Source organism: Nematolebias whitei, chromosome 16 (genome assembly GCF_014905685.2).
Source record: "Nematolebias whitei isolate Nwh7 chromosome 16, NemWhi1, whole genome shotgun sequence".
NCBI lineage: Eukaryota > Metazoa > Chordata > Actinopteri > Cyprinodontiformes > Rivulidae > Nematolebias > Nematolebias whitei.
This window is the reverse complement of record NC_056513.1, coordinates 35,944,730-35,961,971: the sequence shown is the minus strand read 5'-3', so window position 1 is coordinate 35,961,971 and position 17,242 is coordinate 35,944,730. Positions and strand designations below refer to the sequence as shown.

At 42.4% G+C, this 17,242-nt stretch overlaps 1 protein-coding gene across 1 annotated transcript in view; it reads right to left on the bottom strand.

Annotated features, from left to right (window-relative positions):
- Positions 1-2,430: 2,430 nt before the first annotated feature.
- The window catches only part of evi5l (ecotropic viral integration site 5 like), a 104,988-nt gene continuing 90,176 nt past the window's right edge, over positions 2,431-17,242 (bottom strand). The window contains exons 18-20 of the mRNA XM_037689973.1: positions 16,993-17,088; positions 16,818-16,913; positions 2,431-3,020 (exon numbers count right to left, since the gene is read on the bottom strand). Of these exons, the coding sequence (XP_037545901.1) occupies positions 2,709-3,020; positions 16,818-16,913; positions 16,993-17,088 (504 nt within the window). The 3' untranslated portion in view covers positions 2,431-2,708. The remainder of the gene's footprint in view (positions 3,021-16,817; positions 16,914-16,992; positions 17,089-17,242) is intronic.

Sequence of the window (17,242 nt, the reverse complement as noted above, 5' to 3'; positions counted from 1 at the left end):
CCCATATGGGTCAAAAACCACCAGGTTTGAAGATGATCTCTAAAAATAAAAATTAATTAATTAAAAAACACCAGTTATAAACTGGAAAAACTGGCGCATCGTATCAGTTTTATGTATTTTTGTTGTAATATACGGGTCATTCAGATATTTGTAGTTGTGAATTTTGGACATTTTCATTTTGGGGGGTTGAAAGTTAGAAAGTTTCTAATTATTTACATTATTAGGTAGTTCGGTCACATTGTTAGTGTTTTTTGCTGATATTACAAGAAGTCTTAGTATTTACTGATAAGTTTCATATGACAGCTGTCCGCTGTGAAACACGGCTGAAGCTGACCTGCTAACAGCTGCCATCACCTCTGGTCCAGATCACACCACTCTGGATATTTAGTTTCTAAACTGATACTTTTCTCTTTGTTTCGATTAAAACTTCGCCCACGCCATTCGAACAAATACGCAGGTGGGACCATTAGATGGAGAAAGAACGTTCTCGGCTTGGCTGAAGGTGGCATTTCACTGGGCTACGTCTGATGGAGACTAGATGGACTCAAACTTGTGATAAAATAGTTTGTGAGAGACAGCAGGCCTCTGCAGCTAACACCAGGAAACCTGCGAAGACGTTCTGGAGACGCTCGTGATGCTGTTCATTACTGGCAGTTGTTACCAGGGACAGCCCAGAAACAAACTACCATAAACATCCTGATGCTGCTCAGTAATCCAGGTAGAAAATCCAACAAGGGTAAGTCAGGTCCTCTGGAGGGTTCTTCTTGTTGAAACATTTCATTTTTTATCCAAAAGACTTCTTGAGTCTGAGGAGCCACACCAAACTCAGTTTTATAAACAGCACCTTCACATAGTGGGTCGGCCAGTCTGATCGTGCTCAGATGGATTCTGTAGTCCACCCTCTCTCCCACTGACTCGTTTGAGGCAGTCATGGCCAAAGTGGTAATAATCCTATAGAAACCACCTGAGCACCATCAAACTGGTGGACCCACTATGTGAAGATGCTTTTTATAAGACTGAGTTTATTGCAGCTCCTCGGACTGAAGAAGTCCTTTGGATAAAGGACTAAACGTTTCAACAAGAAGAAACCATCCAGAGGACCTGACTGAACTTTGCTGTGGTTAACCAGTTTGGTTTAGGAATCACGTGCCCAGCAGGTGGTGGATCCATGTGCAGGTGGCTTCATGCAGTCCTTAACTACTTTATGACCTTTGTGACTTGGACTGGGAAAGGCTCTCTTACTCTCTCAGACCCAGATGTACCCAGAAAACCTCCAGCAGGACATTTTCTAGGCTTGTCCTAGGAAGAAATCAAAGGAAGGATTATGTTTCTCCTCTGGCCTGGGAACGTCTTGGGAACCAGGAGGAGGAAGAACGTGCTACTGGGTAGAGGCGTGTCTGGGTTTACTTCCTGGGTTTGGGTACTTTCGCAACCCTACCATGGATAAATGGAAAAAAAAGATGAATGGCTGGACGTACACACACAAAAAAACGGAGCTTTTACAAATCTTTACGCTAAAAAGCATTTTTATAATGATCAGTTTTTCTCATGAAAATCACGAGTGTGACCAGAAGGTGCAAACGAAGCCAAAAATCTTTCTCTTTTTCTTCTAGATATCCAGAGTAGTGCAACTGGGGCATCACTCTGAGTAAAACAGAGAGAACCAGTGTTTATCAAAACCACGTTTTTATCTCGTACATGACACACGAGTCTCTCAAAAAACCATCTCCACCTTTGTTAAATGCTGCAAAGCTCCGAGAAAGGAGTCTAAACGTTCAAGTATCCCTCTGCAAAGATCCAGCCAACGTTAACTACGTCAGGCGTCAACAAGCAGGACGTTTCCCACACGGCAGCAAAACGACAAACAGATGAACATGAATGGATCCAGACGAGCAGCAGCACATGTCCCGACTCTGAACCAGCGTCACCGGAAAACCACGACAGATGACTAGTTGGCACAAAGGACGACGTAAAGTTTGGCCTCTGTTGGTTTCTCTACACTCCTACAGTTTTAAATATAAAAAATAAAATTATATGAAAATAAATTAGAACAGTTAAATAATGAAATCAAAACGAATATGTTTTACCTTGGTGCAGCCACACACAGTGAAAAACGACTTGTGGCATGATCACATCTACATCGTACTTATCCTTTTTTGAACGATCACTTCGCTACACAGAGGTGGACCGATGAAGGAGGGACGTTTCCTCCGAAGGCAGTGAGAATGGATGGGTTTTATTATGAAGGGCTATAAAAAGGACAAAGGGACGATGAAGACCACTGCACCAATCAGGAGGAAAACCTATATAAAAGGTAGACAGAAGACAGCGTGAGATCAGAGTAATACTCAGTTCATGGAGTCAAAGCAGTTATTTCATGTCGGTCTACCACAGTTGTCCCACAGTCCTCTCCCTCTGCATGTAGCGTGATGTTTGGAAGGATATGATTTTAAAGGACAGTTTCTGGCACACAAACATGGGAGGAGGCATCACCTCACCTCTTCTTAAAGAAACACTGGATAAGCATCGTAGTGAGCGTGTTGATGAAGACAAAGCAGGAGCCGAGACAACAGACGAGGAGAAGAGGTTCATTCGATGCCTTCATGTCTGCTTCAAAAAAAAAAAGACTGATGAATACAATCCGTTTTGTCCGTTAGAACCCCAGGAAGGAAAAAAGAAAGGAGAGATGGTTAAAGCTTCGTCAGGTCTCAGTTGTCCAGCGCCTCAGCACAGACCATGCTGCCGTAGAGCTGCTGTGGGTCTGGATGTCCTCGCTCCTCGGCCTCACTGTCTGTGCTTCCCTCGCTGTCCAGTCGTGCCGATGGGTGACAAGGGTCAGACAGTGGAGGGTACAGGGCGGTGGTGGGCAGCGGACTGTGGAGGAGGTCCTCATCAGAGCTGAGGTAGTCTACTTCACCCGAGGCGGGGCTGGTCAAGCACAGATCCTGGTAGTTGGTGCTTCCTCCACCACAGCTGACCCTGGAGCTGGGGGCTGCCTTCTGCCCCCGCAGCTGCCTGATCTGAGAACAGAGAAGGTTTTCACTTAATGGACCGGACATGTAGGCTGAGTACAGTTTAGCTGCATTTTCAGTGTTATGTTCTTGTGGTTCTATGGTGCACTGAGATACATGGCTGTAAGAAGATATTGTCACATCATCTCTTTGTGCAGCTGTTTGTATAATTTATGTAGCCTGACCTCCAGCAGCCACAATCATTAAAAATGCCAAAAATTCCATCATGAATGTAGTTAATCTAAAAAAAAAAAAGTCACATATGTCTCACATGTAGCTACACTAAAACAACAAAAGCTATGGTTACAGATCTGAGTGATGTGACTAGTATATACAGAGTTAATATGTCTCCTGTCTACTGATGTGTAAAGTCATTTATTGCAGTGGTGGACCGTCAGGGCCAACAAAGCCTTCTCTCCTAATCTAAACACAATCAGAATCACTATTTTACATTTTAGTATATTTTATCTATGTATTAATATTAGTCTGAAATGTCAGCGCTCTTCATCCCACAGCTTTTCTCCTGGTTGCGGGGCTTCCAGCAACATATGTTTATATAGAGCTTTTATCCAATCATATTTCAAAGTCAAAAGTCAAAGTTTCTTTATTTGTTGTTGGCACCATATATGGTACATTCAGTGGAACGAAACTGTGTATACAGGGTCCCAGTTACATCCAACAAAAGTATAAACTAAAGAAAAACAGTAGTAAGATCTAAGATATGAACTAAGACCATCATCGACTATCATCTTAAAAAATAGTTGATTCCCAGTTAAAATATTTCCTGGAGGATCACTCTATTTTGGAGATGTTCCATTCAGGCTTCAAATCTCTCCACAGCACACAGACTGCCCCGTTGAGAGTTTTTAATATCTTCCTAGCCACAGATGAAGGGGATTCTGTGTTTCTTGTCTTATTGAACTTTACATCTGCTTTTGACACCATCAACCATGAGATCCTCATTTCTAGACTGGAGCAGTGGGTGGGCATCACAGGGTCAGCCCTCAAATGGTTTAGATCCTACTACCTCTCCGAAAAAAACTTGTGTCAACATCAAGGATTTTATTTCAGCTTCGGCAGCTCTTCAATGGTGGGTACCGCAGGGGTCTCGTCTCGGTCTACTTCTCTTTTCTTTATACCTGCTGCCACTAGGTGCCAGTTTTTGTAAACACGGCACACCTTTTAATTTTTATGCCAATGACTGTCAAATTTACTTCCCTCTGAAGCATACTGGTGCACACGCAATCCAACCTCTTCTTGGCTACCTGGTTGACATCAGGGTTGGATGGCTGTAAATTTCTTACATTTTAATGAAAAGAAGATAGATGTCATGTTTCCATCTAATGCCACAATCAAGAACCACCGTATTGACCTTTCCTCTCTAGCCCCATTAAAGAAACAAGAAGTCATTAATCTAGGAGTGAAAATGGACCCTTCCATGAAGCTAAACAGTCATGTAAACAAATGTGACTGTTTACATTGAAGCCCATACTGTCCAAAACTAAGCTTAAGACAGTAATACATATTTTCATGAGATCAAGGTTTGATTACTGCAATACGCTTCATTTTGGAAACAGTTAGACCTCTATTGCACATTTACATCTGGTTCAAAATGCTGCAGCCCAATTTTTAACTGGTACAGGCAAGAGAGAACACATTACTCCAGTTATGGCTTCCCTTCACTGGCTCTGGGTTCACTTCCGAATTCATTTTAAAATCCTTCTGTGTTTTTAAATCTTTGAACAGTTCTGCCCCCTCCTATCTCGCTGATCTGCTGCTGCCATATGTCCCACGGCGCTCTCTGAGGTCAGCAGACCAGATGTTTTTATTGGTTCCAGGCACTCGTTTTAAGCTCAGAGGTGACGGGTCCTTCTCTGTTGCAGGTCCAAGACTGTGGAATGAGTTACCACTGCATGTCAGGCAGGCTCCCACTCACTGTTTTTAAAGCTCGCTTAAAAACTCATTTTAATTCCCTGGCTTTTGACACTGTGTGAGTTGATTTTAATTTGTCTGTTTTCTAAAGTGTTAGTAATTTAGTTCTTATCTTTACCTCTGAGGATCTATATATTGTTTGCTATGTCCTTTGATTGTTTTGTTTTGCTGTACAGCACATTGGTTGGCCTTGCTGCTGTTTGTTAGTGCTTTATAAATAAAGTGGTAATAATATGGTATCATCTGTTGCAATAGGGTCAAATAAATCTGCCCTGAGGCCTTCAGAATCACCAGTGCAGACACCTGTAACACTAAACAAATGTCGATGAAACTTGCTTTGACCAGTCAGATGTTGAGTTAGTAACACTGAGGCCTGAACGCCACGATGACCTGAAAGACAGAGAAACTGAATGCCGTGATGACCTGTAGGACAGAGAAACAGAAAACTTTGATGACCTGTAGGACAGAGGAACTGAACACCTTGATGACCTGCAGGGCAGAGGAACTGAACATCTTGATGACCTGTAGGAGAGGAACTGAACGCCATGATGACCTGTAGGACAGAGGAACTGAACACCATGATGACCTGTAGGACAGAGGACCTGAACACCATGATGACCTGTAGGACAGAGGACCTGAACACCTTGATGACCTGTAGGACAGAGGACCTGAACACCACGATGACCTGAAGGACAGAGGAACTGAACACCACGATGACCTGAAGGACAGAGGAACTGAACACTATGATGACCTGTAGGACAGAGGAACTGAACACTATGATGACCTGTAGGACAGAGGAACTGAACACCATAATACCATACCATACCAATTTATTTATAGAGCACTTAAAACAGCAACAAGGCCAACCAAAGTGCTGTACAAAAGAAAACAAACATGCACAGCGGACAGGAAAACACAAAATAAAAATACAGATACAAATAGCAACAGAAGCTAACTAAAATGGCCAACAGTGTAGAGTACAGACAGGACCAAAACAAATCACACCGTGTTAAGGGCAAGAGAATAGAAGTGGGTCTTCAAGCGAGACTTAAAGACTGAGAGTGTGGGAGCCTGCCGAACACTCAGTGGCAACTCATTCCACAGTCGTGGACCTGCAACAGAGAAAGCCTCGTCACCTCTGAGCTTACGACGGGTTTCTGGGACTGAGAAAAGCATCTGGTCTGCTGACCTCAGAGAGCGCAGTGGGACATATGGCTGCAGAAGATCAGTGAGATAGGATGGGGCGGAACTGGTCAGTGATTTAACAACATACATGAGAATTTTGAATTGGATCCGAAGGTGAATGGGTAGCCAGTGCAGGGAGGCCAAAACTGGCGTGATGTGCTCTCTATAGCCTGTACCAGTTAAAAATCGGGCTGCAGCATTTTGGACCAGTTGTAGACGAGCAATGGAGGACTGACTGATTCCAAACAGAAGTGAATTGCAGTAATCAAGTCTAGATGTTATGAAGGCGTGGATCACTGTCAGAGGAACTGAATGCCATAATGACCTGTAGGACAGAGGAACTCTCGCCATAATGACCTGTAGGACAGAGGACCTGAACACCTTGATGACCTGTAGGAGAGAGGAACTGAATGCCATAACGACCTGTAGGACAGAGGAACTGAACACCATGATGACCTGTAGGACAGAGGAACTGAATGCCATAATGACCTGTAGGACAGAGGAACTGAACACCATGATGACATGTAGGACAGAGGAACTGAACGCCATAATGACCTGTAGGACATAGGAACTGAACACCATGATGACCTGTAGGACAGAGGAACTGAACGCCATAATGACCTGTAGGAAAGAGGAACTCTCGCCATAATGACCTGTAGGACAGAGGAACTGAACACCTTGATGACCTGTAGGACAGAGGAACTGAACACCTTGATGACCTGTAGGAGAGGAACTGAACACCATGATGACCTGTAATACAGAGGACCTGAACACCTTGATGACCTGTAGGACAGAGGACCTGAACACCATAATGACCTGTAGGACAGAGGACCTGAACACCTTGATGACCTGTAGGAGAGAGGAACTGAACACCATAATGACCTGTAAGACAGAGGAACTGAACACCATGATGACCTGTAGGACAGAGGAACTGAACATCATGATGACCTGTAGGACATAGGAACTGAACACCATGATGACCTGTAGGACAGAGGAACTGAACACCTTGATGACCTGTAGGACAGAGGAACTTAACACCATGATGACTTGTAGCACAGAGGACCTGAACACCTTGATGACCTGTAGGACAGAGGACCTGAACACCTTGATGACCTGTAGGACAGAGGAAGTGAATGGCATGTAGGCAGAGGTGATAGTCTGTCGGACATAAGACATTTTTTCTTACATTATAACTTTCTCTCCTTTCATCTAAATATATATGCAATAACTAAGTTACTAACATAACTTTTACAAAATGCACATAATTTCTTCATGCTTTGACCCATGTAAAGACTCCCCCATTTCCATACAAAGTAAAATACAGAAGAGTGGGATAGCAGCTGAATGGTTGTGGATTTATCCAGCTCCAACAAACTCCAGTAAAAACACAATGAAGATAAAGTTATTCTGATTGCTTTAAAGTGATTTTTGTAAACATGTTAAATTAAGTTGATTAGCTTCAGGTGCTAGAAACTTTTTTAATGGATTATTGTGTGTGAACCCCTCCCCCATGAAAACCACTGATGTCTGTAACTCTTCAGAGGTTGTGCAGACCATGGGATCGTCACACTGAAATCAGAGGGCCACCTCAGGATGATCTTTTTAATAGCTCCAAACCTATTAAAACACCTTATTAAACTGATAAAAACCTTTTTATAGAATCTGTATTTCCATCAGAGTTGCAGCTGTCCAGCTGTGAGGTGCTCGTCAGCCAGACTGCATGTTCACATGCATGCTGTCTGCATGTAAACCTTGCACAGACCAGTGACTCATGACAAATCTCAGAGGTTTTTGTTTCCCCCCTATCAAACACTAAAAGTAGTTGCAAGTGTGGGGAGGAAGAATAAGTGGTTAACCAGTGGAAAAGTTTTGACTCACAGCTCTTCAACCTACTTCAAGAAATAAACCACTGAAGATAAAACTAACAAACAAAAAATTACTTTTTAGTCTTTTTTACGTCTACTATTGTTCTTTACTTTAAGTAATATCAGTCATTGTCATTTTCTCAAATACCCTGCTAACCTGAATGACAGAAACCAGTAGAAATATTAGTGTCATATTAATTCATGTGCGTTCCAAAGAATCTCTCGTTATGCATCAGCACCATCGTTATGACTAAATCGTAGGGCGACTGCCTGGACGCAGCACTGAGATTTTTTTAAATGGCTCGCTGCTTCCTCGTGTGTACTCACGCAAGTTTCGCTCTCATTTATAAACCAAAGCTTTGATGAACAAAGGTCGGTGGAGGAGAAGAAGATTGGTAAAGTCTTTCTGCAACCCCCCGCTGTAAAGCCTGAGCACAGCCCTTCGTAGTCACGCACAGATACTCTCTGAATGAACCAACCCAGAGAGGCAGCTGAGTGGAACGCTCGTGTCAAATCAGTGCTGGAAATTGTCTCCACTTCACGTCAGAGTTTTGAAAAACATGAAAATTAACTAAAGCATATTTTTTAAGAAGAACAAGTGTTGTTCACTTTTGCTCCTGAACCTGAGCCGGCGTTTGGATTTAACGTTCACTGTGAGAACGGAGGTGCTGGGGAGGATCAGTGGTCTGATGTTACGAGAAACACTAGAACAAGTTTGCGTGTCGGGGTGGAAGTGGCGTCTGAAGAGAGGCTGTGTGGAGATGAGGAGATTATTTGGAGGTGGTTAGCAGAGCTGCAGGATGTCTGTGTCTATGTGTGCCACAAACCTCTTAAAACAGTTTTTGACCTTTTAAATCAAAGCAATTATAAACGGTATAAAATGTTGACAAAAAATAAAAACTGTTTCGACAAATCCCCGTACAGTAAAAATGGAATCTTGTAAATGTGCAGCACCCCAGACACTTAAGTAAACAAGTACGTAAGCCAGTGCGTACGTAAGTAAGTACATACGTAAGTATGTAATTAAGTAAGTACGTAAGTACCATACCATACCATACCACTTTATTTATAAAGCACGTAAAACAGCAACAAGGCCAACCAAAGTACTGTACAGACAAAACAACAGGTAACACACAAAGCAAAATACAAAATGAGGTAAACCAGAATATAGACAAAAAACGATGCAGATAATGACGACAAACCAGTGTGGAGCATACAGGATCAAAACACAGATCATCTTGTGTTGAAAGCTATTGAATAGTAGTGAGTTTTTAAACGGGACTTGAAAACCGCGAGGGAGGGGGCCTGTCTGACAAGCAGAGGTAACTCGTTCCAGAGTCTTGGTCCTGCTACAGAGAAGGCCCTGTCACCTCTGCGCTTAAGACGAGTTCCTGGAACTGTGAGGAGCAACTGGTCCGCTGACCTCAGGGAACGTGGGGGGAAATAGGGTGAAACCAAACAGGAGGGAGGGGGGGGGGGGGGACACTGTTCAGTGATTTGTAGACATACATGAGTATTTTGAACTGGATTCGAAAGTGAACCGGTAACCAGTGCAGTGAGGCCAAAACTGGTGTAATGTGCTCTCTTTTGCCTGTACTGGTTAAAAATCGGGCTGCTGCATTCTGGACCAGTTGTAGTCGTGCAATGGAGGTCTGACTGATACCAAACAGGAGTGAATTGCAGTAATCAAGCCTAGATGTAATGAATGCATGTATTACTGTCTCCAGGGTCTTTTTGGACAATATGGGCTTCAGTTTAGACAGCCGCCTCAGTTGGAAGAAGCATGATTTAACAATCATGTTTACATGATTGTTAAGTTTCAGGGAAGGGTCCATAATCACGCCCAGATTAGTGACTCTTTGTTTTTCTGACAGGGTTAGAGCGGAAAGGTCGATGCAGTGGTTTGTGATCGTGTCGTTGGGAGGGAACAACATGACTTCAGACTTCTTTTCATTCAAGTAAGTTCCTCAGGGCTCAGTGCTTGGGCCAATACTCTTTACTTTATATATGCTTCCATTAGATAAAGTTATTAAACAGCATGGGATAAATATTCATTGTGACGCTGATGACACACAATTATATTTGTCCATTAAACCCAATGAATCCAATCAGCTACTTAGACTACAAGCATTTCTTAAAGACATAAAAACCTGGATGACACTTAATTTTCTCCTTTTAAACACAGACAAGACTGAGGTTTTGGTTTTTGGACCTGAGCACCTTAGGAATGAATTTTTCAGTCTTTCTCCCTCCTTAGAAGGCATTAATCTGTCCTCCAGCTCTAATGTTAAAAATCTTGGTGTTATTTTTGATCAGGACATGTCTTTTATCCCCCACATATAAAACGTTACTAGAACTGCCTTCTTCCACCTGCGTAATATCACTAAAATTAGAAACATCTTATCTAAAAATGATGCAGAAAAACTGGTCCATGCATTTGTCACGTCTAGACTGGACTATTGCAATGGTTTATTATCTGGGTGTCCAAATACGTCTTTAAAACGTCTTCAGTTGATCCAAAATACTGTTGCCAGAGTCTTAACTGGAGTTAGTAGGAGAGATCATATCTCTCCAGTTTTAGCTTCTCTCCATTGACTCCCTGTCAAATGCAGAATAAAATTCAAAATCTTACTTCTAACCTACAAAGCTCTCAACAACCTGGCTCCATCTTATATTACAGATCTTATTGTTCCATATTTTCCTAACAGAGCACTTTGCTCTCAGACTGCAGGTTTACTTGTGGTTCCTAGAATTTACAAAAACAGAATGGGATGCAGATCCTTCAGTTATCAGGCTCCACTCTTGTGGAACCAACTTCCAATCTCTGTCCGTGAGGCTGACACATTATCCAGTTTTAAAACAAGGCTTAAGACTTTCCTATTTGCTGAATCCTATAGTTAGGTTCGGCTTGGGTTTCCTGAGCTGTCCCTTAGTTATGCTGCTATAGGCTTAGACTGCTGGAGGACAAACTGACAACAATTTTCACTCTACTACTGTCTTTACTTACTCTGCTCAACCTGTTTTGTATTTGTAATTATTTTTTCTATCCTTAACATGTGATTTTTTTTGTCTTTCAGATACACCTGGACTTATACCTGGACCTATCATTCTGTGTTCGTCTGTCTCTCCTTCCTGTCCTCTCAACCAGCCGGTCAAAGCAGATGGCCACTTGTCCTAAGCCTGGTTCTGCTGGCGGTTTCTTCCTTTTAAAAGGGAGTTTTTCCTTTCCACTGTTGCCACTGTGCTTGCTCAGGATGGGAGACTGCAACAAAGCCAAGATTCAACTTGTCTGCTGGCTTCCTTAGATAGAGAACTTTACTAACTGGCTTTTATGTTTGTGAATGTTCCTGTAAAATACCCTGAGACAACTTTGTTGTGATTTGGCGCTATATAAATAAACTGAATTGAATTGAAATGTAAGTACGTAAGCAAGTACGTAAGAAAGTATGTACGTAAGTAAGTATTCAATTCAATTCAATTCAAATATACTTTATTAATCCCAAAGGGAAATTATTTGTTGTTGTAACTCATTATCCTCATTTCATTAAGAGACGTTATAGATACTGATGACTGTAAACATGAAGGATCTCTTGTAAAGGTCCATCCCACAGTGGATCCTAAGAAACTGGCTGCAGATGCCGTCTGATCTGTCCACTCAGACTCGGCTGGTCTCTCGGTTCCCCCGGGCTGTGGGACCGCCCGAATGCCAGGCAGAACTCCTCCCAGAGTGATGGCCTCTCCTCCCAGCAGTCTGCTGAGCTCCTCGTTGCTGCGGACAGCCAACTGTAGGTGTCGAGGGACGATCCTGTCTCGTGTCTTCAGCTGTCACGAGCCGTGTTTCCTGCCAGTTCCAGGATCTCAGTGGTCAGGCACTCGAGCCCAGCTGGCAGGTAGATGAGAATGCATCCACAGAACATCCTTTTCAATTCATTTGAGATTTGGAGCTGTAGTTGAGATATTATTTGAGCTTTTGCGATGTTAATCAGCTGCTGGTTGTAGAAAACTGCCTTGTTGCCATGGTTACGCATCATAACAAATGGCCAAAACTAAAAAAGTTTAAGTAAAAATCCTTCCAGCTGCACAGCATCTGATACCAAATGAAACAGTCATCCAAAAAAATGTGATTTACATCCAGAAAAAGAGGAATTAAAGTTTCCAAAAGCAAAATCTCAGAATGAAAGTAACAGAGCTGCTCCAACATGCAGCCACCTAGAGCGGCGCAATTCTAGAACAACGTATTTAAGTACGTACATAAGTAAGTACGTATGTAAGTACGTAAGTAAGTACGTAAGAAAGAAAATATGTACGTAAGTAAGAAAGTAAGTATGTACGCAAGTATGTAAGTAAGTAAGTAAGTAAGTAAATGGACTGTAAATGGACTGTACTTATATAGCGCCTTTCTATCTTATTTCAAGATACTCAAAGCGCTTTACACTACAATCTGTGTCCTCATTTACCCGTTCATAAAGCACGCTACTAGATCTCTACAAAGCTAATTGAACAAATCATTCTAAAGAGACTAATCAGTGATTTATCACATTCATACACCGATGGGACACACATCGAAGGCTATGAGGGGTTCAGTGTCTTGCCCAGGGACACTTCAGCATGTGACTGCTGGTGGATTCGAACCCCCAACTCTCGCATTGGAGGACGACTGCTCTAACCACTCAGCCAGTACGTAAGTATGTAAGTATGCAAGGATGTAAGTAAGTAAGTAAGTAAGTATGTACTGTAGTGTGTCAAGGTCAGCTTTGCTGTACCTTCACTACTAATTATTTAAATATAACGGGTTCTTTCTTTTTCGAGTTAAATTAATGCCATGTGACGAGGTAACTGTGAGGATTGTTTAATCAGTGACAAGAGACGTTAATTTAACTTTGACCCATCAGAATAAATGTGGTCATTTATTTAACAGAATCAAAATTTAACATCAAAGCATGTACACGTGATTAGCTGATCTGGTTCTGATTAATAAAACTTGGCACGCTTTACTAATAAGACAAGACATTTCTGAAGGCATCTAGATTACTGGCAAAATAGAAGAGTTGAAAGGAAGGATGGGTGAAGAGTATGTTGTTGACCAGGGGGGCACGCTTCTTTCAATCACCAGCTCAAACCTCCTGTACACTTAGCGCGTCACGACTCGTTACCTTCGCAGGAGATAAATCAGCTCTGGTGTCGGGTCCATTTCAACGCTACCTTCCGGCGTCTCTGGTAAGAGCGGCTGGTCATCGTCAGAAATCGTGTCGATTTACTCCGTTCAACAAACAGGCTCAGCTTCCTTCGAAGTTGGAGGCATTACACCCGGGTGGATTCACAGCAAGCATCTGTGAGTCCGTCAGAGTTTCCACTCAGGAGTGGAAGACTCCCGAAGGCTTAAGAAGACTCCATCGAAGACTGAGTTCAACTCAGATCCAAGACTTCAGAAGAACGGAGTAGACTCCAGAAGACCCAGTAGACTCAGTAGAACTCGCTAGTTCCAGGAAGTGTCGACTTTTAGAAGCGTTCTCACTTCCGGTCACTTAGGACTTCCTGATTGGTTCAAACAACCAACAGGGGGTGGTTCTAGTGATGTCAGAGGGTTATTAAAAGTCAACAGAGAATTCAGGAATGTTTAGGAACGTTTAGTACAGACAGAGAAATGTTTTTGAAGAAGTGAGAGGAAGCAGGTGCCAGTTGCTTCTTTTTTACTGTCTGCTAGGTTTAAAACAATACAGCCAGTTCTAATAACTTCTTTCTGACTGTCTCTGACTTTTGACCGACACCACTACTTCTCCTTTAGACAGAAAATCAAAATGCATAATTACTTTGTTAATAGACATTTAACTTGATTTCTAATTTAAATGAGGATTAAAAAAAATCAATACTGTTTCACAGTTGATTTAAAATGAGTGGTTCACTTCAACTTTAGAAATGATATGAACTAAACACACTTTGATTATCAAGATATTGTAAAATAATAATGATAATATAAAAGAAGAGTGTTCTACTTCAGGATACAATTAGACAGTCTCTGGATGAGCTAATTTGTATTTCTGGATTTAAATCAATGAAATAACAGTTCCTGTCCCATGAAGGTCTTCAGAGGCAGGTTTTGGTCGGAGGCCTAGTTCACTACAGTACGCAAGTACGTAAGTAAGTAAGTAAGTAATAAGTAAGTACGTAAGTAAGTAAGTACGTAAGTAAGTACGTAAGTACATAAGTAAGTACATAGGTAAGTAATCCATCCATCCATCCATCCATCTAAACGGGAAGATGATATTTAGTCCAGATTAAGCCCAAAATAAAAAAATCTTTGGGATTAATTTTAAAGTATTTAACTAGGATTTTTTTTGTGACAAACCAACACAAAGTCATATATTTTTGTGAAGTGGAAGGAAAATGAAGCCTGTTTGTTTCTGTTTTTGTAAAAAATATAAATAAATCTGAATGTACCCATCAACTCTGAGCAGCCTTCCTGAGCATGATGCTGCCCCACCATGGCTCAGTGGTGATGTGTTCAGGGTGATGTGCAGTGCTGGTTTTATGCCACAGAGTTCTTAATTTAGGTCAGCAACTTCAAGTTTGGTCTCATCAGTACAAAGGAACCTTTTCCACACGCTTGCCATGTCCCTATAAGGCTTGTGCAAATGAAACTTCTTCTACGATGGCTTTTTGTCTTCCTGCCACACTTCCATGAAGACCAGGTGTCCTGTGGACAGACTGTCCCACCTGAGCTGTGGATCTCTGCAGCTCCTTCAGCATTACCACAGGCTCCTTGGCTCCATCTCCAGCCTGTCTGGCCTTTAGGTGGACACCGTGTCTTGAAGGGTTTGAGGTTGTGCTACTCTTTCCACTTTCAGGTGATGGAGTGAACAGAGGATCTGTGAGATGTTCAAAGCTTGAGATTATGTTTTCAGATCCAACCCTCAACAACTTGATTCCTGACCTTTCTGCTGTGTTCCTCTGTCTTCTTCGTTGCTTCATTCTTTATGTTGATGTACACATCGGGCACACATTTCTTGGAGTAACGTTGTCTTATGAACATCATTTGCATTCTGTCAAAACTTGGAGCAGAAATTTATTCACACATTTCCTACATCTTAAACAGAAACTGGTCCCGAGTGCCACAAATGATGTAAAACTCAACAAGTTATTCCCAAACTTCATGCCAAAGCAATACTGAAGCAAATTTACAAAGAAATAAATACAAAAGAGCAAGCAAGCACATCAAACAAGAACATAAAGGTAGGATGGAAGTGATGATGTTTTTAATTGTTTGACTGATGAAGGTCAGGCAGGAATCCCAGAGGACTATGATGCTTCCAGATGATGTGATCTGTGGTGAGAACAGGGAACAGGTGGAGGAGAACTTGGAGAGGTGGAGGTATGCACTTGAAAGAAGAGGAATGAAAGTCAGTCGTAGTAAGACACACATTCACATGTGTGTGAATGAGAGGGAGGAGGTGGAACAGTGAGGCTACAAGGAGCAGAGGTCACAAAGGTGCAGGACTTCAAGTACTTGGGGTCCACTGTCCAGGAAAATGGGGAATGTGGTAAAAGAGATGAAAAGGAGAGTCCAGGCAGGATGGAGTGGATGGAGAAAAGTTTCAGGAGTGATTTGTGACAAAGAGTGTCAGCAAAGGTCAAAGGAAAAGTTCACAAGACAGTGGTGAGACCAGCTGTGTTGTGTGGTCTGGAGACAGAGACATGGACAAAAAGACAGCAGAAAAAACAGGAAATGGCAGAAATGAAGATGTTGAGGTTCTCCTTAGGAGTGACAAGGATGGATAAGATTAGGAATGAGATAATGAGAGGTACAGCACAGGTTGAAGGGAAGAGAAGGGAAGTCTGAGATTGTCATCATTGTATGTTCCCATACAATGGCGAAATTAGTCTCTGCATTTGACCCATCGCACCTGGGATACACCCAGGTGGAGTGGTGGGCAGCTATGTAATGAGGCCCGGGGAGTAATGAGGGATTAAGTGTCTTGCTCAGAGATCCCATGACATGTGGGAATGGCTGGGGATTAAACCTGGGACTTTCTGGTCCCAGGTCGGCTGCTCTACCTCTACCCCATCTCAGCCCCAACAACTGAACAACAGGGAGATGCAGTTAGAGAGACCAGACTGAGATGGTTTGGACATGTCCAGAGGAGGGACAGTGGGTATACTGGTAGAAGGATGTTAGAAATGCAGCAGCCAGGAAAAATACAAAGAGGAGATATATGGATGCAGTTAGAGAGGACATGGAGGTAGTTGGAGTGAGGACAGAGTGAGATGGAGGAGATGACTCGCTGTGGAGACTCCTGAAGAGGGAAGATTTAGAAGAAGAAGAAAACTAAGATGATGGCTGATGAAGGTCTAATTACAAAAGAGTTGCAAATAAATTCCTGCTTCAGGTTTTGAGGGTGTGCAGGAGTTATTGTTGCTACACACTGGTTTTGAGTAATGACGGTGTTAAGTATTTTTCTTGATTTGTATTTTTTTAATGGCTCAATGGTTTGGATAATTTCACAAAAGTTATACACTTCATCAAACAGTAACATCCTAACTCTTTGAAAATGAAAAGAGCAAGAAGCTGTGGTTACTTTTGACTTTTATCGTTTCGCTCTGAAAGGAACAGTAATCTTCAGTAGAAACCCTCATGAACTGTTTTGAGTGCTTAAAAAATGTTTATTTAACGTGGTCTGAAATAGTTTGAAACTTTGAAATGCCCTCACAAAACAAACGTGCGCTGTGCAGATTTTCTTTAGAAGTCCTTCTGACAGCGCACTGCTCTTCCTCTGCCTGTGAAAAGATGTGCACTGAATAAGTGCGTGTGATGAGACAAGTGTCCAACCTCGTTTCTGAGGTCCACGATCTGGTCCCGGAGCTGGCCGATGTACTGTCTGGAGTCTGAGTGGTTCAGCTGACCCTGGATCAGCCCTTCCTCCTTCTAAAAGCACAGTTGCATGCTGGGATAAGGTTGATGGTCATTATATTTGTACATTAACTGGTCATGTCTAAACACACACCTGTATCTCGAGTTCGGCGACCTTCTGCCTGAGCTCAGCCATGACAGCCATGGTGTCCGCCTCCCTCAGCCTCACCGCCATCACCTCCTCTTTACTCTAACATGCATGATGGGAAAGGAAGGAAGTGAGTCGAGACATAAGGACAGGAAAGAGTTGAACACTGACCACATCACAAACTGAATTTCTATTATGGACGGTGGAGACGCGTCAGACATCGTCTCTGTCCATCCTCTGAAACAAATAAAGTTTA